At 33.7% G+C, this 26928-nt stretch overlaps 3 protein-coding genes and 1 long non-coding RNA gene across 8 annotated transcripts in view; 2 read left to right on the top strand and 2 right to left on the bottom strand.

The window, feature by feature from the left end:
- Tex2_1 (translational regulator orb2) overlaps nucleotides 1-10781 on the top strand; it is an 80524-nt gene extending 69743 nt beyond the window's left edge. For 4 of the 5 annotated variants that reach the window (XM_011182294.3, XM_011182296.3, XM_011182295.3 and 1 more), the window contains exons 5-15: nucleotides 2295-2479; nucleotides 2568-3691; nucleotides 4277-4521; nucleotides 4597-4846; nucleotides 4913-5152; nucleotides 5223-5462; nucleotides 7427-7495; nucleotides 7702-7890; nucleotides 8115-8665; nucleotides 8735-8959; nucleotides 10302-10781. In XM_011182294.3, the coding sequence (XP_011180596.2) occupies nucleotides 2295-2479; nucleotides 2568-3691; nucleotides 4277-4521; nucleotides 4597-4846; nucleotides 4913-5152; nucleotides 5223-5462; nucleotides 7427-7495; nucleotides 7702-7890; nucleotides 8115-8665; nucleotides 8735-8959; nucleotides 10302-10524 (3541 nt within the window). In that variant the 3' untranslated portion in view covers nucleotides 10525-10781. The remainder of the gene's footprint in view (nucleotides 1-2294; nucleotides 2480-2567; nucleotides 3692-4276; nucleotides 4522-4596; nucleotides 4847-4912; nucleotides 5153-5222; nucleotides 5463-7426; nucleotides 7496-7701; nucleotides 7891-8114; nucleotides 8666-8734; nucleotides 8960-10301) is intronic. The other variant, XM_011182297.3, reaches the window with a different exon arrangement.
- On the bottom strand, nucleotides 10366-16548 carry LOC128921779 (uncharacterized). The gene is made up of 3 exons (XR_008471081.1): nucleotides 14791-16548; nucleotides 14657-14723; nucleotides 10366-10501 (listed from the first exon to the last, which is right to left on the bottom strand). It is a non-coding gene; the product is annotated as an uncharacterized LOC128921779 (long non-coding RNA).
- A 2698-nt stretch (nucleotides 16549-19246) lies between these two features.
- The window catches only part of LOC105211042 (CD82 antigen), a 100402-nt gene continuing 92720 nt past the window's right edge, over nucleotides 19247-26928 (bottom strand). The window contains exons 6-8 of the mRNA XM_011182302.3: nucleotides 20553-20627; nucleotides 20199-20486; nucleotides 19247-20053 (exon numbers count right to left, since the gene is read on the bottom strand). Coding sequence (XP_011180604.1) covers nucleotides 19901-20053; nucleotides 20199-20486; nucleotides 20553-20627 — 516 coding nt within the window. The 3' untranslated portion in view covers nucleotides 19247-19900. The remainder of the gene's footprint in view (nucleotides 20054-20198; nucleotides 20487-20552; nucleotides 20628-26928) is intronic.
- LOC128919709 (facilitated trehalose transporter Tret1-like) lies at nucleotides 23006-26802 on the top strand. Its single transcript, XM_054230021.1, has 6 exons — nucleotides 23006-23167; nucleotides 25018-25250; nucleotides 25316-25446; nucleotides 25553-25893; nucleotides 25984-26405; nucleotides 26478-26802. Exons 1-6 carry the CDS (start codon nucleotides 23092-23094, stop codon nucleotides 26682-26684), a joined length of 1410 nt encoding a protein of 469 aa, XP_054085996.1. The 5' UTR covers nucleotides 23006-23091; the 3' UTR covers nucleotides 26685-26802.

Below are 26928 nucleotides of genomic sequence, written 5' to 3'. Positions count from 1 at the left end.
AGATCAAAAATACAAATCCACACAATTATTGAATAAGAGTAAGAATTTCCATTAACAACAACAACAACAAGAAGTAAAAATGACTGTGTTGCAGAAAAAAACAAAAACATGTATGTAAATTACAAAAAAATTTAATTTAATTTATGCAAATAAACGATAAAATATATAGTAAGATTATATGAATTTTAAGAAACCATATAAACAAAATAAAAATAATAAAAAAAAAAAACAAAAAAAACGATATCTCCATTTAATAATAAAAAAACTACTTTTTTCTGAAATAAAAAAATGTCGGTTGTTTTATTTATTTAATTAAATATCCGGGTTGTAAAGGGATAAAGCTGTAATATAATTTTAGGGTAACAATTGAAATTTTTTGATAATTATGTCTTCACACTTTTCTCACCTGTGAGATTCATTTAGAATCAATTTTCAATAGTTCAGGCATTAATTAAATTTTGTCGCGTAAAAAATTGCTTATTTAAACATTTTTTTTCATGTAAAAAATTATTTATTTAATTCAAACCCTTTTGAGTGTTTTATATATACATATTTAAAAAATAATTTCTGAAATTTTCAAAAGAAAGGAGTAAAGCTCCTCCATTGTGACGTCATTTCCGGTGACCCCTCGGGAAAAAGGTGCTTCCGCGTTGTCAGCATAACTCCCGATCCCGATCATCCAAAATGAAAAAACAAAAATAAGTGTTTTAGGTAACACCATAATTTCGTGCTTGAATGAAGGAAAGACAAAAAAAGTGAAAATTGGAATTTTGGCATTTTTCCAAAAAAAATAAAAATTTCGGTCAAATTTGATTTTTTTAAATAGTTGTAAATGAAAAAAAAAACTTTCGTTCAAGCACGATTGTATCTCAAACACCTGTTTAAAATTTCATCAAGATGGGTTGAGTAGTTTTTCGAGAAAATTTGACAACCGTCTTTGAAAACACGGTTCCGAGAAAAACGCGTTTAAAGTTTTGAGTAACAATAATACTTGACTTGGAGCGCACACCTTCCAAAGGCTGTATCTCCGAAACTATTATTCCGTTCGGACAATATGAAAATTTAGGACAATATTCTTGAGATGTTGTAGAAATTAATAAGCCAAAAACAAAAAATCGATTTTTTGGATCCACAAAACCCATGTAACCCATTAAGTGCATCGTGGTCGATTACAACATCCGATGAGATGACTCATGGGGTTTTCGAGAGAAAGGTTTGGCGGAAGATTTATGGTCCCTTAAACATTGGCAACGGCGAATACCGCAGAAGATGGAATGATGAGCCGAATGTATTGTTCGACGACATAGACATAGTCCAGCGAATAAAAAGACAGCAGCTACGCTGGCTAGATCATGTTGTTCGAATGGATGAAAGTGCACCAGTTCTGAAAGTATTCGATGCAGCACCCGCTGGAGGAAGCCGCGGAAGAGGACTACCTCCACTCCGGTGGAAAGACCAAGTGCAAAGTGACTTGGCTTCACTTGGTGTTTCCAGTTGGCGCCAAAAAGCAAAAAGGAGGAACGAGTGGCGCGCTCTGGTGGATTCGGCTATAATCGCTTAAAGCGGTTTCTACGCCAAATATATATATATAATAATAATTATCTAGAAACAAATCGAACTGAGAATACATCTGAGAGAGAACATCTTATGGAAGAGAAACTAGCTTTCCATTTGAAAATTTTATGACAAAATTATGATAACATGAGTGCAAAAATCAAATAAATTTGACATCGATGATATATTGTTTTAGACGTGGCAATTCGACCTCAACCAATTCTCAAGGTCATGATAATATAATTGCAGTGTCAAACATGTATGATTTTTCCTAAAATTGTTATTTTGCGAATGGATATTGAAAAAAACTTTCTACTAAATTTCAAATATTCATTTTAGATTTTAATGAGCTGTCTTCGAATGACTACAAGAGTTAAAAGTTTTTAGAGACCCTTTCTTTAAATCATAATATGGAGGGCTTTCTGTTGACTATTCTTTTTTCTATTCTATAGACTTTGTCGTGTTCTACTCGGGCTTGATCAAGGTTTGGAGTTTATGCTATCTCTTAAACTCTAAAATGCTAACATTTTGTATCACTAGTAGCTATAGTACATATAAGGATTACGTTGAGCGGAATATTATTTTTAAACACTCCAATTTCTGACGAATGGGCAACATTTTTTAAAAAACAATTTTCTGTGTGTGACATTTGAATCTTGCTTTGAAGTCATTTTCACAATAAACAATTGACTTTCATATTTGATAACTTTTTTACAACACATTTTTGTTTGTGCATGTAGATCGGGCAGTATCGAAGGCGTGTCGCCAACTAGTACGGGACCAAATTTGATAGCGGCGCTTGCTGGCAGCGATACACCAACGGTTGGTACTTGGAAATTAATTAAGGGTAAAGTTTCACAGACACTTGAGGATATTAAATCGTCGAAAAATACCACACAAGTATTGTCAGCGTCCGTACCGAAAGGTGAGCCAGTTTTATTTTATTTACTTATATTTTACACATCGTTAAAAATTGAAATATTGTACTTGAATTTCTCACCAAATCTTTGCAGTTGAAAGTTCACGACAATATTTTCCACAGCAAACAAACGAACCCGATTCCGATCCCGAAAATCCCACAACACACTCTTCCATCAGCGATGATTTGCCATTTGACTTGGAACGTAAATCACCGCATTTGAAAGGTGGCGATTCTGATTCCTCCGCCGACGGCGAACTACTGCCCGAGGGTGAGATAGAACGTTCCAGATTGCGTCGCGGTCTTGCAAATCTTAAATCAAAAGTCAAATCTAAAACTCACCACCACACGCATCAATCACATTCGCCATCTCAACAACAGCCCGGTCTCACAACAGCAGCACTTTCATCGGCCACAATTTCCACTGCATTCGGCACAGCTGCCATCAAGCCAATGAAGAAGGAACCCACTGGTCCTTCATCTGCGGCTTCAAGTTCTTCACTGCGTGATGCGTTAATGCGTAGACGACGTCCATCACCGACTGAACAAGCCGCCGCCATGTCACGCGTAGAACCAGCAGAGAGTCAACCGACCGTTGCGGAGAAAAAATCGAATGCGAAAACTAAAAAACGCGGTATAATTTCTGGCAAAAAAGAGGTGGAAATCGAGTCGGGAGTTGAGATGATGGAAGATACTTTGCCAACCACGCCACAAACCTCAGCTGCAAACGCCGAAGAGCCTAGAAGTTCTTCACGCAATCGACAGGACTTGCGCCTACAATTCGATAAGAGTAGCTCGAATAAAGCTTCACCGCCACAAATACCAAGTGGTTTACCAGCTGACGGGGACACTATTAAGCGTCAAAATGAATTGGAAACTTTAAGACATGCTGCCGAGATACTAGAAAGAGAAAATGATCGTGAACGTGAGCGGCATTTGCAACCAAAGAAAAGGTTTACCGCTGACATGCCCATAAGTCGCTTGGCCGTGCTCATTGTAGTGTTGCTCTTACCCGTACATGGTTTTATACGCGGTGTATTGGCGTGTCTGATGAGTTTCGCCATTGTCGATTCGCTGAGTGTGTTGGCACGTTCGATCATTTATAAATTCTTTGAACATCATCCTGAGGGCACCGATTTCGAGATACCAGACTACACAAAAATGCCAATTTGTGAAGTGCCCGCCGTGGAGGAGCACAAAACAATTAAATCATATGCTGTAAGTACTTGCAAATCCATATTAACGGTGGTGAACTCATTTCTCTTGCCACATACCGGAGTGAAGTAAAAGATTCGTGAGCATATACGAATACTTGTAGTTATATAGACAGTTATATATATATAGACCAATGATCTCTTTTTAAAACAAAGCTTCCCAAAGAAATACCGTTGGGATAGCTCTCCAGCGTTTCATAGAATCTGCGAGCATGATATTGAGATATCAATTCTTGTACTATTTAACTTTTGAATGGATCTAAAGGTAGATCTTTGAGAAAAGTGCTGCTTAAAGACGTTCAGGGAACATTGAAATCGACAAGCCGCTTTCAAGATGGGAGCTTAGACACTCGTATAGTCGCTACGTTGAATTTTATTCCAATTTGAGAGAGATAAAGAGAGGTAGACTTTCTCTACCGGAAGTTAGAAATAGTAAGAGAAAGAGACAGAACGGGAGATAGATATGTGAGAGAGGGGAGGGTGATAAAGAGATATAGAGTTAATTTAAGCATTAAACCAAGAAAACTAATCTTAAATTGTGATCCCCAACCAAAGTGAATCTAATGAAATTAATAATTCAATTCTACAGGGTTGGATGAACGAGATTTTCAGCTATGATCCCTTAACCTATCACATTTCACAAACCAATTCGGTTTATTTGCGTCTCGATGGCACCTACTTACGTGTTTCGACAACAACAGCGCGCATACCGAAGCGGATCATGTGGAACGAGCAACCCATCGACATCAAACACATACACTTCACCAGTCATCGCGTGTTCAATTTGCTTGGTTGCAGTGTGGAACTTTTGCCACTGGGATTGGCACGCAAGAGGTACGCTATACCTTCAGTGGCACAATAAGCCAAATATTTAGGTGAAAATTAAATCTTAATTTGAAATAATTTCAGATACTTCAATCGTAAGTATCCAATACAGTTGATTATCAAAAATGGCGCTGAAGAGGATACACAACAGGAGCCATCGGAAATTCAATCAACTCAATTATCTGCTCGCGGCAGCAAGTCCGACTTGACATCGATGGATAGTAGAATGTCACAGGTTTCCACCGATATTTATGAGCAATATGGCGAATCCAAAGAGAAATCGTCATCAAACGTACAGGATATTGACTTCGCTGCTACCGTTATGAATGCCGATGTAAGTTCCGGAGAGTTTCTATGAATTTTTTCTATTTTTTTTTTTACTTAATGCTCACCCACACAGTTACAACAATTGCAAGACAACACGCTGAATAAGGATGGACTCATACCTTGTGGCGACGAGGTGCGCTTGATACTGTTTTCGCGCGGTGATCGTGAGAAGGAGGACTGGTATCGGCGTTTTGTGGCCGCCAGTGAGGGTGATGTGCACGATCAAATGTTGCGCTTGCCCAATCTGAAATTCGTGGATGATGCTGAACTGCAGCGGGTGGCGGCGAAAGCGGCACAAATGCACATGGAATCTGTAAATATTATTTATTTATCGCAATAATATAGATATATATATTTTTATTTTATTTTCTATATTTTTTCAGCGCGAAGGTGTTGCAAATGCAAATGAAGATCATGCAGAAACTGAGTCACATGTATTACCCGCGGATATGGCTCCGCCATTGGTGGTTGAGGGTAAGCCGGAGAAAGGTGAAACATTCAAAGACATTCCCGATGACATGGAAGTAGTGCCATCACCAACTGATGCCTTCGAAGGTTTACTCATGAGCTCATGTGCTGCACGCAATCCCCCAGATTATATACGTTTTATGGCTATATATCAGGTATGATTATCTGGGTATTTAATCAATAATAGTTCAATATATTTCATTATTTTTCATCCTCATCGAAATCATCTAACGGGAGGTCCAGAAAACAAGCTGTTTCGATAGGGTCGGACCAAAGGGAAAGGGGTGTTAGATGAGTAAGATTAAGGAGGTATGCAAAGAGACGGTTAATGTCATGCGGCGACTCTTTGCATGTAGGACATATTGAGTATGTCTGGATCTAGCCTGAATAAGTAGGAGATTAGTCTGCTCCAGAACGAAGTTGCGCAAGGGTTACTTTAGTTTCGCGAGGCAACTGCTCTGTTAATGGCTCCTCTGTGAATGGCGTTTAGTGCTCAACCTCATCTCCAAGTTTTACCAAATCACCAAAATCACTGTTAACTTTTTAATACATATGAGCGGAGAATAATTAAACTGCAACTTTTCTTGAATATGAAAAGACTCACTATTGTCATTGGAGGGAGGTTTGATTAGGCTTTATCTTATATATCTTCTATGATATGATAATGTTGATGGTATCAATAATATGATACGACAAAATCGACTATTTTATGGGTATCAGACTAAATGTTTCCCAAAAAAAAAAAATCATATATACCAAAATATACTGGATCCCCTATAGCATCTGTCATACAAGGTCGAAAAAATTTTTACACCATTGATATAAGAAGAAAATATTTTATATCCATATTTTAGATTTTTTAGAAACCAATAATAATATATACTTTTTTAATTCTTTCTTCGAACTTCGAAACCCAATATTTTGATTTAGAAGGCTAAATTCGAAAATTGGAGAATACACTTTTTCACTTAGGACTCAATCTCCCGGAAATATTTAAATTTTTTACTACAGATTGAGAAATTGTTCTTAAAAAAATCTGAACAAAATAGTGATGTGTAAAAATCGGTTTGGAGTCTTTGGTTCGTTCGCCTCAAATTCAGTCGATGTTTCATCCTTAAATTATTATTGTTAGGTTAGGTTAGTTGAGGTTGGTCTGGTAGGCCTGCAGGCCACACATAGACCAGCAATGGTCTTTGGCGATACCAGAATAGAGTACCTTCACATGTTCCCTGAGTAGTAGTCATCGTTTAGGATGCCTGCACCTGACGTGAATTTTAATATTTTATGAGGCTTCACCAACGATATCTCCTTATCGTATTGTTGGGCCCCTAAGTACCTGAAACGCTGTCTCGCTAACACAGTACAAACGCGCAAGAGATGCTCCACTGTTTCGATCCTCCCGATCCGATCGCCCAATCTTATTGGCATGTGTCACTTCTAGACTGTGACCAGTAAGGAAGCCAATCATGGTCCTACAGCCCTTTCTATCGAGCGCCAGCAGGAACCTTGTATAACCTTTGCAGTTTTACACCCCCGTAGATCCTTCCAGCGAGATTTGAGTTTTCTTGCCATGCACCTGTCTATGTCGTCGTCCAGAATGTGTATGGATTTACCGATGTCGTTCATGTTTCCGGGTAACAGCCGTACACCACTCTTGACAATCCCGTCTACGATTTCGTTGCCCTCGGTGCCTTTAGGGCCTGGCACCCCTGTAGAAGTGTAGCCACTGCTGTCCTGCTGCCCAGGTCACTTTTGGACGATATTCTAAACGAGGTTATCTTGCCTTGATTGCTGTTTGGCTGTCTACGTAGTTGTTAATTTTAGGGAATTGGGCTTGTGCGTTGGAGGCTAGCTCTGCTGCTTTCCCAATAGCAAAGACCTTTACTTGAAATATACTGCAGTGGTTCGGCAGTTTGAACGGTTGTTTTATGCCTAATTCCGGACAGTCCACCACTGCACCAACTCCCTCGTCCATTTTAGAGGCATCTGTATAGATATTTAAGGTGTTTTATTGTCATTGTTAAATGTTTAATTATCTTCAATTTACTTACTTTAGTTTTAAATTTACTTTAGTCCGATTTTATTTTATTTTTATTTAATTTTTTATAATTTCTTTAAGAGCGCTTGCAAAGATGCCAAAATTCCTGTTCATTCAAAACCAAACAGCACATTGGAGAAAATGCAAAAAGTATGCTATCATTTTCCATATTTATTGTTTTCATTTTAATAATAATTTTTATAACTTTTAACTAATTTTTGGTTAATTTTTAAATTGAAAAATATTTGGATTTCCATAATGCTTTTTCGGCATGCATTTTAAATATATATAAATAATACTAGTTATTTTTTTATTGTATAATATAATATAATAAATATTGTTCATCTAAACCTTAGTCGCGTCGCTCCAAACGTCATGCCAAAGATTTGTGGAAAGGCATTGATCAATCGTTATTTTTGGGTCCCTCTGGCAGCGTTGTTTGGGCTAATGTATTAATTGGGCGCGTGCTCTATAGCTGTCTTCATGACAATATGGTCAAGGATAAGATTAAGGAATTGCTACAGAAGAAGATCAGCGCCATAAAGGTGAGTAACAGATTTAAAGAACAAAGATACTCGCTACTTCACTCTTCGGAGGTCTGCTGAGATTTTCAGATATTAGTAGTAACAATGTAATGAGTAACATTTGTATCCAGTTCACATACAATAGTGCTTCTAGACTAGATCACTATTTCAATAATTAATGACATTAATTAATTACCAACATGCGATATCTATATACAAGTGTCTCTAACCGCTTCCATCCACAGCTACCCTCCTTCATTGAAGATGTGGTTATCACCAAAATCAATTTAGGCGACACCCCACCGCTCATACATCGCGTCTCACAACCCATGCTGGATGAGCGTGGCACTTGGGTAGATGCCGATGTCACATACGAAGGGCTGCTGCAATTAACCGTTACAACTAAATTGAATTTGATGCGTATTAAACAACAAAAACGTCCACAAGACCCTTTCAATATAACCGTACCGAATCCAGTGAATACCGGCCCGAATGTGCCAAGTACTACAAATTTCACGGTTGTGCCACCCATCGTGATCGCCGATGCGGAGGGGGCTGGCCGAAATAGCTCAAATCTGAGATCATTCACGGATGAGGCCGGCAACACGGATGAAGGGTCGAGTAATGTTATATTCGATAGCGATGCCGAGAGTACTGGTGATTCGGATACAGATCCAGAGAGTTTGAATGCGCCAACGGCGACCGGGTCCACAATGAATACTGGCGCATCAACGACGGCGGCCGGGCAAGGGTCGTCACAAGGCGATGCGGGCGCAGGTGCTGGGGCAGCGACAGAGTATGTGCTTATATTGGCTGTAACTTTAAACAGTTTTGCAATTTTTTTTTATTTTAAAAAAATTTACAGTTATCACTTCATACCCACGGCGCCAGGCAATGCGCGTCGCATTTTCCGCATTGTGGATCGCATTGCCGCTTCGAATTTCTTTCAATACGCCACCGATTTGCCAGTTGTACAACGCGCCATTGAGAATATGAACACGAATATAACGCTGCGTGTGGATCTGCGGGGCTTGGTCGGACGTGGCGTCATTAACATACCACCACCGCCATCCGATCGCATATGGCTGTCGTAAGTTGTCGATAATTTATCTATTTTTATACTCTCGCAACAAAAGTTGCTAAGAGAGTATTATAGTTTTGTCCACGTAACGGTTATTTGTAAGTCATAAAACTAAACGAGTTAGATATAGGGTTATATATATCAAAATGATCAGGGTGACGAGACGAGTCAAAATCCGAATGTCTGTCCGACCGTCCGTGCAACGGTTAACTTGAGTAAAAATTGAAATATCTTGATGAAACTTGGAACACATGTTTCTTGGGACCGTGAGAGGGTTGCCTTCGAAAATGGACCACTGCCACGCCCACAAAATGGCGAAAACCGACAACACATAAAGTATCATAACTAAGCCCTAAATAAAGTTATAAAAGTAAAATTGGAACAAAGAATCGCACTAGGCAGGGGCATATTTGGATGTAATTTTTTTGAGGAAGTTGGCGTGGCCCCGCCCCATACTAAGTTTTTTTGTATATATCTCGCAAACCAATAAAGCTATATAAGCCAAACTTTCTGCAGTCGATTCTCTTACGTACCCCACCACACACCATGAAAATAGTTGAAATCGGATAATAATCACGCCCACCTCCCATACAAAGGTTAGGTTGAAAATTACTAAAAGTGGGTTAATTCACTAACGAAAAACGTCAGAAATACTAAATTTTACAGAAGAAATTGCAGAAGGATGATGCACTCAGATTTTTTTACAAAATGGAAAATGGGCGTGGCATCGCCCACTTATGGGTCAAAAACCATATCTCAGGAACTACTTGACCGTTTCGAATGATTCGGTATATAATATTTTCTTGACACCCTGATGACACATGTGGAAAATGGATGAAATCGGTTCACAACCACGACAACTTCCCATGTAACTCAATTTTGAACTCCATCTTATTCCTTCACTTTACAATATATACATAAGGAACCAATGAAGATAGCGAAATAAAACTTTACACAAATACTGTATATGATCTGTGGCATCACTTGTGGAAAAATTGTCGAAATCGGACTATAACTTTTCAAAGCCCCGAATATCGAATATGAAGAATTCAGGATAATTTTACACTGAAAATTTCGGTAAATCTCTCAGGTATCTTAATTTAATTTAGAGGAAATATTTTTCATCTAATAGTGTAACTTCCCCTAGCTCTCATATAGCTAATTTTAGGATTTTCAAATTGGGTCAAATTGTGTGTTATCTTAATAAAAATATATCAATAAATTGCGAGAGTGTAAAATGTTCGGTCACAACCGAACTTAGCCCTTCCTTACTCGTTAATATTCAATATGTTAATTTCGAATTTATTTTCGAAATTTTTAAATAATTAAAATTATTTTCTCTTCATTCCAGCTTCCGTGGTCCACCACGTCTGTGGCTGTCAGCAAAACCAGCATTGGGTGAAAAATCCGTGGACTATAGCATTGTGACCGGCATCATTGAGAGCAAGTTGTGCGAAGTGGTGAATAAGTTTTTGGTTTTTCCCAATATGGTGGATGTAACCATACCTTTCCTAGGTCAACCGACCTATGAGTACTTGCGTGGTGAAAAAACTAGAAAAAAATCGTCTGAATAGATTTTGGCTAACATATTGAAATAATTGCACGTAAAGTGTATTGTTATGTTTACAACAACAAAAATTGTGTACGATTTTTTTTTTCTAATTTAAAATGTAGTGTTAAAAAGCTTACAGCTAGAATTTTTTCCAACTCTTTTTCTGTTTTTCTATATGTATATTCCCGGAGTTATATGCTCTTACTTATATACTCGTACAAGCAAATAGCAACATTGTCGTGATAAACAATTTCCAAATAAACTATAAAAATATATACATATATTTATTCATAAGCTGTAATTCCATAAAATTTAACATAACAAACGTACATACATATATAATATAATTGAATCACAAGTCACGATTTGTATAATTACAAAATTAAGTTTTTTTTTTTATTGAATACAAAGTAGTTAGTAGTAACAAATCGATGTTTCTTGAATTTATATATGTATACCAGCTATATATAATATATAAACCGTTATTCCATGAATTATACATTTCATAATTTAGTTGAATATATAATATTATGTAAGCATTGTTTTTATTGTATTTTTGTATTTTGTATATGTGGTGAACAGTGGTTATTAATAAATAGCGCAGAGTTGCTTATGACAAATTATACGTGTAACATTTATAATTATTAATTTATTTTTTTTTATTTTAATTTTTTTTTATCTTTTTACAATAATATTTAATTTACTTTTCAATTTCCATACAATTTAAGCGTCTGAGGAAAAAGAAGCATATTTCTCTAATTATTATTTTAGATTAAATACTTGAAATAAATGTAACGATTTATTAAAGTTTAAGGAGCTATACCAGTGTAACCCATGAAAAATTGAGCGATTTTCGTGAATCGAATGTTTCGAAGTATTTTGAACATAATAATATATCGCTCATTTACTTGAATAGTGTCACAACTCAAAAAACACGAGTTGAGTACACTCTATTTGGTCCATTTCTGCTCAACATTGTATTTAATATATTACAGGCCACTAGATTTGTCAATAAACTGATGGAATTTTTCTATATTTGCTAAATAAGAGACAATTGAAAACTTTAAACCGCTCTCCTGAAAAATCGACTTTTTTGAGTTGTGACACTATTCAAGTAAATGAGCGATATATTTTCAGCTATATTTTAAGTCTATTTTACGAAAATATTGAAAAATAACGGAGTTGGGGAGGTGCCCAAAAAAAGTTCCCTAACTGCTGACATGATTCTGGCCGAAGTAGCTGAAGGAAAAACTTTAAGGGGCACACCTTGTGTGATGGCCTAAAAAAAGGTGATTTTTGGGATTTTTTATTAAAAAAAAATACTTTATCAATTATTTCAAAATTTTAAGAATATATTTATACATGTTTCAAGAATATACAGTGAAATTTTTGAAGAAAAAAATTAAATATTTTTTAAGTTATAATCGATCTACAACGGCGCGAAAAAAAGGTCCTTCACTGCTGCAGTGATTCCGGGCTTCTCCGTGGATGAAATCTAAACAAAAAAAATCTCGCTAAACTAGATTATATTGACTGTACAATGACCTACGATAAAAAACAATCAAAAATTGACAATATGGCGGCGTTTAAAAAAAATAGTCGATTTTTACCCAAAATTTTGGTCTTTTTTGGCCTGCCAAAATTCGATTTTTTAATGAGATCAAAAATCGATTGATCATTGTACGGAGAACTATATAAAGAACATGTAAAAAAAAAAAAAACTCGATAGTGATCGGATCATTTCTTTTTGAGTAAACACTGTAGCAAAATTCGGAAAATGCTGTTTCGAGAAAAACGCGTTTAAAGACCGAGCGGCTGCTCTTTAAATTGCTATAACTCAAAAACTATTTGAGATATCGATTTGAAATTTTAATATGTCATTTTTAAAGGTGTAATCTACCGAAATATGAAAATCGATTTTTTTGAAATTTCACACTAGGTGTGCTCCTTAAAAAGGTAGTTTGACCTACAATTTTTGAAAAATGTCAAAAATTTACAAAATGGCGTAGTTCTGAAAAAAAAATTGTTTTTTTTAGGTAAAAAATGGTATACTCAGTTTAAATTTGAAGTCGATTGGTCAATTTCTCGTTGAGTTATGATGTCTTTTCGCGAAAAACCCTCTTAAAGTTTTGACTACAGCGACGTATACCTACGAGCGGTCGCTCTTTAGTATACTGTCATGCAAAAACTGTTCAAGATACGAGGTTACCGCTTTCATAGGATATTTTTGAAAACATAAACTAAAAATAAAAAAAAATTGAATTTTTGAAAGTTTCACCCTTAAGCATTTGAAAACACAACAATAACAAAAATAATCAAAACAATTTAAATTGTTTTATAATTGACATTACCACAGCAAATTAGTCAGGTTTGACAGGACGTGTGAGTGATATTCGAGCAGCATTATATGAAAATGATAATTTCGAAATACAGTTTTGTTTAAAAAATGAAAATTGATAAACAGTAAAAGGAATTGCATTACAAAAAAGATTTTCAAATTAATTTAATTCAAGAAACTTCATATTTACACTTTTTTTTTGTTTTTACTATTTAGATTTAATATTTTTTTTTCTTTTTTTCAAAAACTGAAAAACCGATTAACTAAAAATATTTTTGTACTAATATTGAAAAAAAAAACGCAACAATGGTTTAGAAAATATATTAATTGTAGTGTATATAAGTACTTATATGTATATTTAATAAAAATGAAATTATATATAATTTAAATTTATATTGTATTATTTATAATTTATATTAAAAATATATTATATTTTTATTAAATTCCAATTTTTTTACCAATCCTATCAGTTATAATATTAAAAAAAAATATATAAATACAGTTCAACTTGCCTAACTCGAATCACCATAATCCGCAAAAAAGCTTCGAGTTGGAGAGACTTCCGAGTTATGGAATTTAACGTGTAAGAAATTTGACTTCTATTGCCAATTCAATTATGGAAGTTCAACTGTAGTTGAATATAAAATTATTACAGTATTGTATTCATTTATATTTATGTTTAATTTTAAACACTTATTCCAGCGTTCTGAACGCTATTTGTTTTGTGAAATGCTTTAAAATAGATACATCATATTTATATGCATACCTACATACATAAAATTATAATTACAATTATATACAAATAAACAACAACGTATAAAGACAGATAAAGTTTCATAAGTATGTTAGTAACATATCTCTGATAGCTGAACAATATTTTCTTAAGAACTGTTATTCTTTTTAACTCTCTCTCTCTCTCTTCTTCTCTCAAATACTATAAACTTTATTAATTCCGATTAAAAATAAAAAATAAATAAATAAATTCAAAATTAAAAAAAAAACAAGTTTTCAAAGAGAAAATATAAAAAACTAAATTAAAAAAGAAATGTATAAAACAAAAATAAATTAAAATGATATACTGTGGAACTTCACTAACTCGAATTACCATAATCACAAAAAAAAAATACAAGTTCGAGAGACTTTGAGTTCAGGAAAGTAATTTGTATGATATTGGACTTATGTATATTGACAATTCAAGAGTTCGAGTTATGGTAGTTAAACTGTATATCATCTCATACATAAATACATAAACTTACAAGAATTTATAAAGGGTTGTTAATAATTTTATTTAAAAAAATATTATTTTTAAGTACAAGAATTAAAAAAAAATATATTTTTTTAATTTTAAGTTTGTCACTATAATTTCACTACTAGTAATATGAATATATTTATATATCTTGATATTTTGTATAATATATTATTTAACTACGATGCACACAACATTAAGCATAATCACACATACAAATGTGTATATTTTTACATAACAATAAAGGAACTCATACGTACACTTCTACTGTGAATTATTACCTAGTATGAACTTATTACTTAATTACATACAAATACTTGTATTAAATAAAAAATATTTACTAATTTAATGGCTGTAGATGTACGCTGTATATATCGTGCATAAATACATACATATATGTACATATATGTATGTACATATGTCTTAGTATATAAATGATTTTAAATAAACATTTAGCTAAACCAAAAAATATTGATTTTCTATATTTGCCATGGATTTACGTTGGAAAATATTCCAGAAATAAGTGGGGCATAATATTTATTATATCAATTTCAAAAAAAAAAAACTTACCGATATGTTGTAAAAGCTGTTTTTTGCATTCCATCAGCAACTACTCGATCATTTTGTATAAAATCTTCTATAATATAAAAATGAATCGCAAAATGTGTTGATAAGCGCATAACTCGAGAACGGCGAGAACGAACCGATTTCGTGAATTCTTTTTTTACAATATTCCTCGAAGTATAAGGATGGTTCTTACGGAGAGAAAAATTAAAAAAAATATCCCGAAAAAGTCTAAAATGCACACTTTTCTAATGTCTCATACAAACAATTTCTAATCTATAGATATAAAAATAAATTGCTCTGTTCATGAGTATCGCAAAAAGTCGAGGAAGGCCAGGAAAAGATTATAAAGTAATTAAATATGAAAAATTGCGAGGAAGAAAATAATAAGAGAATTTTATTTGAGTTGACAACAAAAATATGAAAAAAGAAAACAAAAAATAATAATATTTTAGAGGTTGTCATTGTTGCTTTGTTAAAATATTTTTGTTATTGTTCAATTTCATAAGGTTGTGTCGATAGCCCAAAACAATTTGTAACAAATAAGGAAAGGCTAAGGTTAGGTGCAACCGAACATTAAATCATTAAATCAAGATTTTCCAGATATTCAAGAAGTCGCTGGAGGCACTGCGCAGGATTCAAAAGATTTACGCGACAACCAAAAATTTTGTGGTGGAACCATGATTATGTTGGCAGTGATTTACGCAAGACTCTTCCAGTTAGTTATTCATGGATAATCGCATGCCTAAAATCATCGAATTTGTGGCGACACTTAAAGAATCGCCAATAAACTACTAACATACCACTGATTTTGCAACAATATCAAATTGCGATTGTACGAGTAGAAGCAGTTGGAAATGGTAGGTTCCCAGTTGACACCTCAATGGATTAATAACATTCCCTAAAGATTTCTGTCACTTCATTGACTCGAAGGAGAAGCTTATTCATCGTATTTTTCCTGAAATGAAACCACAATATGATAACCATAAATGACTGCTTGATGGACCTATATTGGTGGTAAAAAAACAAGGATCTCTTTGATTTTAATGCGACAATTTAGAATTTCGTTAAAGGAGAGTTGACACAGCTACAAACCAGGATGACGTATTCAATTATCCCACAGACTATTTTAAATTGCTGGACTATCCCCACTCACTTGCAATTAAAAGTAGTGTGAGTTGTAATCATGCTGCGTAACATAAATCAACCTCGACTTTGCATTAGATCAAGACTGGTTGTGAAGATAGTAATCAATATCGTCACAAAAGTCAAGATAAAGCCAAGTATGAAATTTGGTCATTTGTTACTTTCTTCAATATACGATTAAAAAATCAAAGTTTTACAAATTATGATGATTTACGCTTAATACAGATCTACAATAATTTCTATTAATAATTTTAAAATTTATCGGCTAAAACGTTTTTGTCTTTATGCGTAAGAATTTTTTTCTCTGCTTTGAAAAATTTACTAATTTAATGTATACCTTAGCTACAAAAACGTGTGCCCGGGTCTGCTAGTTTGATAAACCAAATTTACCATTTGAAAATAGTTGAAATCGGACAACAGCCACAGCTATTTCTCATATATCTTAAGAGGTTAGAGTAGTCAGGATTTACAAAAGATATTTTTTTTTTTACATTTTCGTTAAGAGTAATATCTCAAAAAATATTCTCTAAAAATTTGAAGTTGATCTGATAATTAATTTTCGAGTTAGTCGACAAATAACAAAGAGCGTTCGGGCACTCTAACACGCTAGTGTGAAACTTTCAATGCGTTTTCCACAAAACTATGTTTTTTGAACTGTTGACAACTGTAACTCGAAAACCGCTCAGTAGATTTTAATGAAATTGATACAGCTTTTAGAATACATAATTATCCTGGACCGGATCGTATATTTTTTTATTTGAAAAATTTCGATTTTTTAGGACCAATTAACTGTTGATTTTTTCCCGAAAATCTAGAAAAATGTTTCCCGAGGCCGCCATTTTGTTAATTTTTGAAAAAAATAGCTTCGATCAGGCCCGGGATTATCTATTTATAAAACTAATTTTTCTTATCCAATTGAATTTAGATGAATATCTTAGGATTTATGATTGTCCCCATAAGCACCTTTTTTTGGAACAGGGTCAACACAAACAGCTATAACTTTGGAAATTATAATTTTTTTTTTCAAACTTTTGTGACTTCGAGTCAAAACATTGTGCAATAATGCCATATTATTACTTTTTTAAAATCAGGCGTGGCACAACTTATATAAAAATAGTTGACATCAGACTTTAACTTCTGAAGCCCCCGAATATCACGTGAGCTTTACTGTAGCTCTACATGATTAGCTGAAAAACGACAAACAAATGACACGAAAGTCAATACTCACCAGCAACAAGCAAATCTCAATTTGTTTGTTTTTGTTTTTCTTTATTATTATTATTTAATAATATTTCAATTTTACAATAATTCACTTTTCGCTAATAAACTTCAAGAAAACTACGCATAGATTTACAAAACTTAAACTATAAAGAAATTTCCGTTTACATAGTCATGTAAGTATATATGTAAATGTATATGTATGTGTTGGATTACTATTAAAAACAGCTTACAGACATGCTTCTATATACATGTTTACATACTAAATATGTATGTATATATGTTTCTTTTTTCTAACACTAAATAATTCATATTGCATACTTATACAAATTATGTATAGGTATATAAATATATATATACAAGTATATATATATATATCAAATACATAACATACAAAATAAATTTATAGTTAAATATCTTAATAAAATTTGTTTTCGAAAATCATATTAAATGCTACGAAAAATTTGTTGACTCTTATCAAAAATGTGGAAAACACCTGTTTTATATTACATTTGCCAATAAGAATAATGAAATTTTAGTTATGTTAGTATGTGGGTATACAACATGCATTTTGTTTTAAAAAATTATTGTTTGATTAATTGTTAAAAATTGTTGAGATTTCATTTCATTTTGTTTTATTTTATTTTTGTTATATTTTGAATGTGGATTTTTTGTTTGTGTTTGAGAGTGTATAACGACTGAAGTGCAGCTGTACATTATTATATATTTATATATTATATTGATTTTTCATTTGGGAATTGATATTTAAAAACTTTTTTTAATTGTTTTATATTGTTAAAAAAAAATCAAAAATGTCCATACAAGTATATAACTGTATACTTATCGCACTTGGAATTCAAGCCAACGATTTTAATGATTTAAATTCATAATTCAGTTCGAAGTTTTCTCAAAATGTGGCAAAACTTTAATTGACTTTAGTTTAGGGTTAAGTATTTCAGTTTTGTTTTATTAATATTTTTTTATTAATAATATAAACTTTTATTAAAAAAATAATTTTTCGGAAAATTTAATGCATTTATAATTACAAAAATTCGAAATACGGTATTTTCGAAAAATCAGTTAGAAATTAGAATTACATTTGAACTTCTATAACTCGAAATCCTCCATAATTCGAACTCTTGAATTGGCAATAGTAGTCAAATTTCATACAAATTACCTTCCATAACTCGGAATTCTCTTTAAACCGAATTTTTTTTGTGGATTACAGTCATTCGAGTTAGGGAAGTTCAACTGTATATACTTGATATGCACTTCCTGTTGATACACCCTTTAGAAATGTAATGTTTAAAAATTGAATTTCGCTATTTTCTATGATTTAAGGGGTCACAAGGGTTTTAAGGGTTTTGTCACGTAAAAACTGGTCTATTTTCAATATATTTTTTCCATGTAAAAAATTATTTATTTAACTTTTTTCTGTCTTATAGATACATATTAAAAGAATAATTTCTGAAATTTTCAAAGAAAGAGTGAAACTCCTCCATTGCGACGTCATTTCCGGTGACCCCTCGGAAAAAAGGTGCTTCCGCGTTGTCAGCATAACTCCTGACAGGATCATCCAAAATGAAAAAACAAAAATAAGTGTTTAGGTAAGACCATAAACTCGTGCTTGAACGAAGGAAAGACCAAAAAAGTTATAATTGGAATTTTGGCAGACATTTTTCCAAAAAAACAAAAAATTCGGTAAAATTTGCTTGACATTTTTTTTTTTTTTTTTAAATAGTTTTTAATTAAAAAAAATAAAAACCTTCGTTCAAGCACGAGTAAATTGTATCTCGAACACCTGTGTAAAATTTCATCAATATAGGTTGAGTAGTTTTCGATAAAATTTGACAACAGACTTTGAAAAAACGGTTCCGAGGAAAACGCGTTTAAAGTTTTGAGTAACAATAATACTTGACTTGGAGCGCACGCCTTCCAAAGGCTGTATCTCCGAAACAATTATTCGAATCGACTTGAAAATTTAGGATAATATTCTTGAGATGTTGTAGAATAAGCCAAAAAACAAAAATCGATTTTTTGAATCCACGAAACCCTACGAACCCCTTAAATTTTTTTGTTATAATTTCTTGGTTCAGTTATTATAATTTCTTAGTTCTTTCGTTACAATTTCTTAGTTCTTCTTTTGTTATGATTTTCGTATAAATTTGTATCTTAAAAACATTTTGTTTTCAAAATTTTTATTTCGATCTGTACTACAATTGATTTGTGATGTATAGTGTGGAGAGTTTACTAGCTTACTAACTAAGCGAAATGATTTCTACAAGTGTTAGTTATTACTAGCAAGTATGCAGAGCTTATACTAAGATAACTAAAATCAAGTCTTAGTTCGATTTATAATTATAAATTTTTGTTGTTGTTACTTTAGATTTTTTTTTTTTTATTTTTGCTTGCAGATTCTTTACTTGAGTACACAACTACGCCAGATCATATTTACTCCAAATTTGCAAAGTCTAATTTAAGGCGCATATGCTTTGCCACATGCATACTCATTTGTCAGCAAACTGCTTTTTTACCTAACCATTTTCACGTGTATTTTGTCTTTAATTACTCATAAATATATAACAATAGTATTCAGTATGTTCGAAAAGTTCATATACATATGCATATAGTAGTTATGCAAGAGTTTAGTAAAAATTTACAAAAATGTCTGTAAACTACTTATTATAAAAAAAAAAATAAAAAAAAAGATTTCTACAAAATTTGTCCAAAAATTTGTAAAATCAACAAATCAACAATATAAACAATTTATATAGTATAAAAAGAGACAGAAATGACTTGTCTTTACGCCACAACAGCTTCACTTTTTGCTTCACTAGTCATATTTGGTGCAACTAATTTGCTAGCTTTGTGGAGAGTGAGAGAATCTTAAAGACGCATGCCATGGTACTTAGCGAACGCCTTGCACAGGCAGAATGCCAAAAAGATGGCGAACAAATGCACAATGCCAACGCCCAGCAGCACGCCGATAATGATTTCGCGATGGGAAATAATCCAGTCAGTGAAAACCTCATAGCAGCCCTGAAAGTAATAAATATATGAAATACAAAAAAAAAAATAAATACATGATATAAAAAAATTAAAAAAAAAATATCGCATGACATATTTTTCTTGAGTATGCAAAAATCGCATGATATATTTCTCTTGATTTTTTCTCATAAATTACCTTTTTGTAGTAACTATTGCTTTCGCTGGGATTTATCACACAATCATCGTCGCGTGGCAACATTTGGCTCACATCCTTCAGCACACAGCAGGCTTCGGGTAGCGTACGATTACCCTTGTTGCTGACCCATGCGAGTGAGGCATCAAAGTCGCGATAGTCATTCACACCACAGCAGCTCATTTGGCTCATCAGTTGATTCCACATGAGTGTAACGGCATCCATATTCTCGTGGGTAGAGTAATAATCGCTGATGGTCGATTGTAGGAAGGTCTTTGTTTCAGCGCGCGCCTAAAAGCATACCAAAAATGTTTTTGATTTGATGGAAAAAATGGCAATTGTGTTGAGTATAGTAACCTTTTCTTTATAGAAAGCAGCCAAGCCACCGGCGACTATTTCAGCAATGAGCAGCAGAATCATGAAAACGCCATACTTGAAAGAGAAAAAAAAGAATTATGAAATTTTGACTGAGATTTTATTAAAAAATATCTTTCGTAGAACTTTTTTGACAAATTGTTTATTGAAATATCTTTAAAATTTAATGGGTTTTATATAAAGTAAAAAAAATCAAAATTTATTTACAAAAAAAAATTAATTAGTGGTTGCCACATGTCCATACGTCATTCTAAATGTGTAAACAACACAAAAAAAATTAATAAAATGTTTCAATATTCGTAGTAATGAAAAATTATAATAAGAAAAACTATTTTATGGAGTTGCCACTTAAAATTTTTTTTATTTTTCAAACGTATTGAAAATTTTCAAACTTGAAATTAAATGAAAATTTCACAAAATACTGATACACTGAATTGTTTAAATGAAATATATGATTGTATATTTATTTTTATTGTAAAAATATCATTGTTTTTAGACTCTGAAACCCACCTAACCCTATAACTTCAATGTATTACCAAATAATTACGTATACGCCTAGTTGAGCCAGAACCAAGTTAAGGGGTAGTCAGAAACACGAAAAATGAGTATTTTCAGTAACATTTTAAAGTCACGAAAATTTGAAAAAAATTATAATTTCCAAAGTTATAGCAGTCTGTGTTGACCCAGTTTCAAAACAAGGCCCTTGCGGTGACAAACATAAGTCCTTGGAGATTCATGTAAAACCAATCGGATAAAAAAAATAGTTTTATAAATAGATAATCCTGGGCCTGATCGACGCTTTTTTGTTTTTTTTTTCACAAATTAACAAAATAGCGGCCTCAGGAAATTTTTTTCTATATTTTCGGCAAAAAATCATCAGTTATTGGGTCTTAAAAAATCGAAATTTTTGAAATAAAAAAAGCTTCGACGCGGCCCAGGATAATTATGTATTCTAAAAGCTGTATAAATTTCATTAAAATCTACTGAGCGGTTATCGAGTTACAGTAGTCACCAGTTCAAAAAACATAGTTTTGAGATAATATTTCACACTAGATTTACACACAGAAATTCTAATTATTTAATCACTTACACGGAGTCATCTATTCCTGGGCCATATAATAGTTCTTCAGCCATTGTGGTGTACTACTACATACATCAAAGTTTTATTTCATTGAAATAGAACCCAAGAAACCGGTTGCTTGCAGCTGCCGCTAGCTACCTGCTCCCGAGCGTTTTGGAGCGCCCGAGCGATCTTTGTTCTTTGTCGAATTACTCGAAAAGTTATTATCGAGATCAACTTTAACTTTTCGTAGAATATTTTTAAGATATTACACTTAACGAAAATGCAAAATCAAAAATTGATTTTTTGAAAATCCTGACTACCAATAACCCATTAAGCCTTAGCACATTATAATGGGAAGAACGTAAAAAGTGAAGACAGCAGAAAAATTAACAAAATCTATTAAACAAACTTTAATAATTAAATTTTTTTTTAAATACATAAGCACTGCCATTTTTTCGCCACTCAACTGTGCATACATACTATAGCAGTGCAATGGCCACAGTTTTATTTTTTTAGGAAAAATTTTGTACTTACATATCACATTTGTGACACAATTAACTACTTAGTGATGCAGCGAGTAATTTGCAACAACGAGCCACTGGAGTTGAGACGACCTATTAGTGACGAAATGGCATTCAGCCTGCTTCTGTTGTCTCAAAGTCGCGTAGAAAGTGCAGCAAATTGAATTTCAGTGTGCGCACGCTGAAATTAAATGGAGCAATTACATGCCTCTTTTTGCGCGACTGTCGTTGACAAGTTAACTACAAAAGCTGCCACAAACAGACCAAATCAGCTTTAACCAGCTATTTGCAAGGCATTGTCGTTGTGCGAAAATTGCATTATTGTTGTGAGCAACGGTTTAAAGTACGTTGCCCGAAATTTACTTTAGAAGAAAAATTCACGAATTATTTGATCTGAACAATATCAAAAATCACATAAATTCAAGCCACCCAAAACTCCAGCACTGAAAATAGTTTATATTAGCCACCTGCTAAATGCATGTCAATACATAGAGATGGATCTCTCCCTCAGAGATCTTATATCACGGTTTATCTGTAATACATAAATCATTTTGAGAAGTTAAAAAATAAATATAGGTTTTAACCGATTGGCTATGTAACTCGTGGCAGTATGACCTTCGGTTTTCCCTTTACTATTCAGTATGCACATCTTGAAAACTGCATTCATAATCAAATAAACATTTATACAGACATATAAGATAACGATAAATATAATGAAAAAATATAACCATAGATAATTCTAACTGCCGGTAACAAATACATTTATAACGACATCATAAAAAAATTACTGGTCCATATACCCACACATCCATACACACACAAATGTCGAAAATTATAAACAATTGTCGTGTGATAACGGCATTAAGATGCATTTTTATATTTTTAGAAATTCAGTTGCCGATGAGATACGTTCAAAACGCCCATTAGCGGTTGAAAAATGTTTGGATTGTGCAAAAAATCGGAAGGTGTCTTCAAATATGAATACCGACGACAGTTGCTGGCATCAATGTGCAGTAAGATAATAACAAATTATTTTTTTTTACTGTCTCCAAAAAGTGAAGTGAAATTGAAATTGGTGTGGAAACCATCTATGAGCAGCTAAGCTACGCAATAAAATTTCTCTGATTGAAATGAGCTAATAGTGGTTTAACAGTCATCATTTAAACTATTCCTGTTTCGTGGTTTTTATGTAAATTTTTATAAAAGTTCAAGTGATAACACAAACAGTCCTACTCTGCAAAACTACGATAATAATTACTCACAACGATAGGAAATTATCTAACTGATCCTGTCCTTTCCACTCTACAAATAAAAATTCGTCTATAACAAGAAACGTAAGGTTAAGTTCCACTTTTGGCAAGATGACAAAGATTTCCTTTGAATTTCTATAAAATATCTCAGAGATTTGCCGATATTTTCGATAACAAATTAGCCACAGGCATTAAAGTCTTCATATCCGATATCTGGGGTCTTGAAGTAGGCGTAGTTGTAAACCGCTTCTATGCTTTTGAAGTTGAAAATTGGAGTTATATTTCATTAAAATTTTTAAACCCTAATATGTGACTCCACCCATATGTGGAGAAATCGAAAGTCGAAATCTCTTATATCTAATGCTTAGCGAAACGACGACAGCTAGTGAGAATTTATAAGCAAATATATAAATTTAATTTTAATTTGAATTAATTAATTGGCTTATATTAGTCAAAGAACACCAGTGCCTCGATTTGATCCCCATTAAAAAGGGGTTTTCAATAGGGTAGCTACAAAAAGTAGCCCAATAGTAATAGGAAATAACACCATATATTTTCTCGCGCTTTTGACATTTCTCTTCAGTAAGGTTTGCCATTTCATCATGGTAAGATATAAGATCCAATAACGAGTCGAAATTATTAAAATTTACTACCGAAATTCAGAGTCAATGGCTACGTCCAATTTATGATAAGGCTCTTTTCTGGCTGAATGCCTTCGACAATAAGAAAAATATGTGTTATTGATCAGGCAGCAATCCACACGTACTCCATGAGTCACCATTGTATACAGAAAAAATTACGGTTTGGTGTGGTTTATGGGCCGACAGCGACATTGGGTCGTACTTCTTCCCTGATGATCAAGACCGGCACGTTACTGTGAATGGGAATCGCTACCGCTCAATGATAACTGAATTTTTTTGCCCGAATTGGATGATATGGACTTGGACAATATGTGGTTCCAACAGGAAGGCGCCAAAAGCCACACAATGAATATCACAATCGATTTATTGAAAACCAAGTTTGGTGAAAGTGTTATCCCACGAAATGGCCCAGTCAATTGGTCGCCTCGGTCGTGCATATGACGCCGTTAAACTATTTCCTGTGGGGCTACGTCAAGTCTATGGTCTATGCCAACAAGCCACCGACGATTGATGAACTTCGTACGAATATCGAAGGTGAAATTGCAGCAGTATCGGCCGATTTATGCTTGAAAACTGTTGAAAATTGGGTTCAGCGTCTGGGCTCCTGCCAGCGTTCCCGTGGTGGCTATGCAAAAGAAATCGAGTTCCATATACATATAATGGCATCGAATGTACTTTCACGGGAAAAAAGAATTTCATTCCGTTTTTGTTTTAATAAAAAAAAGAACTTTTGTACCGCGGGTTATTAAAAAACCCTTTATAAATATTTGACTTAAAGATTGCGTAAAATGAAATGATATCTTATTACATTTACAAGCTCAATGCAAGTATATGAACGTATAAGTAAATATTCACTTATTAAATTATCTAATTAATTAATTACAGACGGTATTCTCGTATAAACCCCTTAGATAAATATTTATATTTTATTTGCTTATCCAAATTATATAAATTTTTTTATCACATTTACAGTTACGATCACGTCATTTTGCCATGGCTTCGCTTTCGGTTGGTTGTCGGTAATTCTTGCCAAATTGCAGTCGCCCACAGAGACTGAATTGGACTTTGTCATTAATGTAGAGGAGAGTTCTTGGTTTGGTGGAATGTCATCGCTGGGCGGTGTTTGCGGTAATATCGTCTATGGCGGTCTGGTAGACCTTATCGGGCGTAAAGCTAGCAATTATTGCCTGGCAGTGCCTTATATAGTACGTGTATACTGAGTTTTGAAGAAATCGGTAGTCTTATATGCATGTTTAATCTATTTGTATAGGTTTCTTGGATTCTCATATATTTTGCAAACTCCGTGGAATATCTGTATGTGGGCCGCTTTTTAGCTGGTGTCACAGGTGGTGGCACATATGTCATCATACCGATATTTATTGGCGAAATCGCCGAACCAAAGTACGTTGGGTCTAACAGAGTGTTTTTTGTACTAGTATATAAACTAGTCAGTTATTTAAAAATTCTTGTATCCATTTAAATGCATTTTCTTGTCTATCTCTTTCAGAATACGCGGTCGCCTAATCTCACTCTTTTCTCTAACCTTATATAGCGGCACATTATGTGGTTATATAATAACAGCACGCATACGATACCATTTGATACCGATAGTCGGTGTAGTAATACCGTTAATTTTTGTGATATTTCAAATATTTTTCCCGGAAACACCAATGTTTTTGCTACAACGTGGACGAGATGAACGCGCTAAAGAGTCCTTGAAGTTCTATCGGAACTACGCACCGACCACCAAAGAGAGTGCAACGGAATTTGAAGAGGCATTCCAAAAGCTCAAGAGCGATGTGACTAGTCATCAGGCAAATGCGAATACTTTGACATGGCATGATTTCTGTAAGTGAAAGCGTGAAACTGGTAACACGAAATATTTATTTCGCTCTCGTTCTCTATCACTCACTCTCTCTCTTTCTCTTCAAATGACAGGTAATAAACGCGCTGTGATTGCCTTTGGCAATGGTCTTGTTCTCATGTGGCTGAATGTCTTCTGTGGCTCCTATGCATTACTTTACTACACTTCCAGTATTTTTGTCGCCGCACGCACCGAACTGCATCCAGACACGAATACCATTATAGTCGGGCTGGTGCAAGTCATCGGTGTTTATACGGCAACTATTCTGGTCGATAGATTTGGTCGCCGTCCTTTGCTGATATTCTCCTGTGCTGCCACCGGTGTGGGCATGACGATATTTGGTCTGTATGGTTATCTCTTGACAAACACCTCGGTCGATTTATCGCCTGTTAGCGCTTGGTTGCCGCTGGTGAATGTTTGCCTCATTATGTTCGTGATCAATTCGGGTCTAATACCAATACCATTTGTTTTGCTGGTGGAGTTAATGCCGCCGAAGGTCAGTCAAAATACTGGGATTATAAATTCTATATAAACTAACCTATATTTTTGTTTCACATATTTTAATTAGATACGCGCCAAAGCGGCCGCCGTTTGCTTGGTGCTATTCAATAGCATCGCTTTTCTTCTTATGAAAATGTTCCCGATAACATTGGTTGCTTTCGGTCTCTATCTGCCGATGTGGTTCTTCGCACTTACAAGTTTTCTTGGCTTGATTTATGTAGTGGTCTTCATTAAGGAAACCAATGGCATGTCGCTCAACAAAATTGAAGCATGAGTATTATAGTTAATGTATACATAGTACAAAATGTGGATTTAATAGTCAATAAGTGATATTATATATACTAAGGGTAATGTCAATGTAAGTGCGGAAATAAAATGAAAATTAGTTTTAATGTGTGTTATTTTTTAAAATGTCCTCTATTGATACGATACATTTTATAATTTCGCTAATTGTTACTCAGAGTTTACTAGTTCTTTTTGTTGTTATCGAAATGTTCAAGATGGGAGGATCACCAAAT

The sequence above is a fragment of the Zeugodacus cucurbitae genome, chromosome 4 (genome assembly GCF_028554725.1).
Source record: "Zeugodacus cucurbitae isolate PBARC_wt_2022May chromosome 4, idZeuCucr1.2, whole genome shotgun sequence".
NCBI lineage: Eukaryota > Metazoa > Arthropoda > Insecta > Diptera > Tephritidae > Zeugodacus > Zeugodacus cucurbitae.
This window is presented reverse-complemented; position numbering and strand designations above follow the sequence as displayed.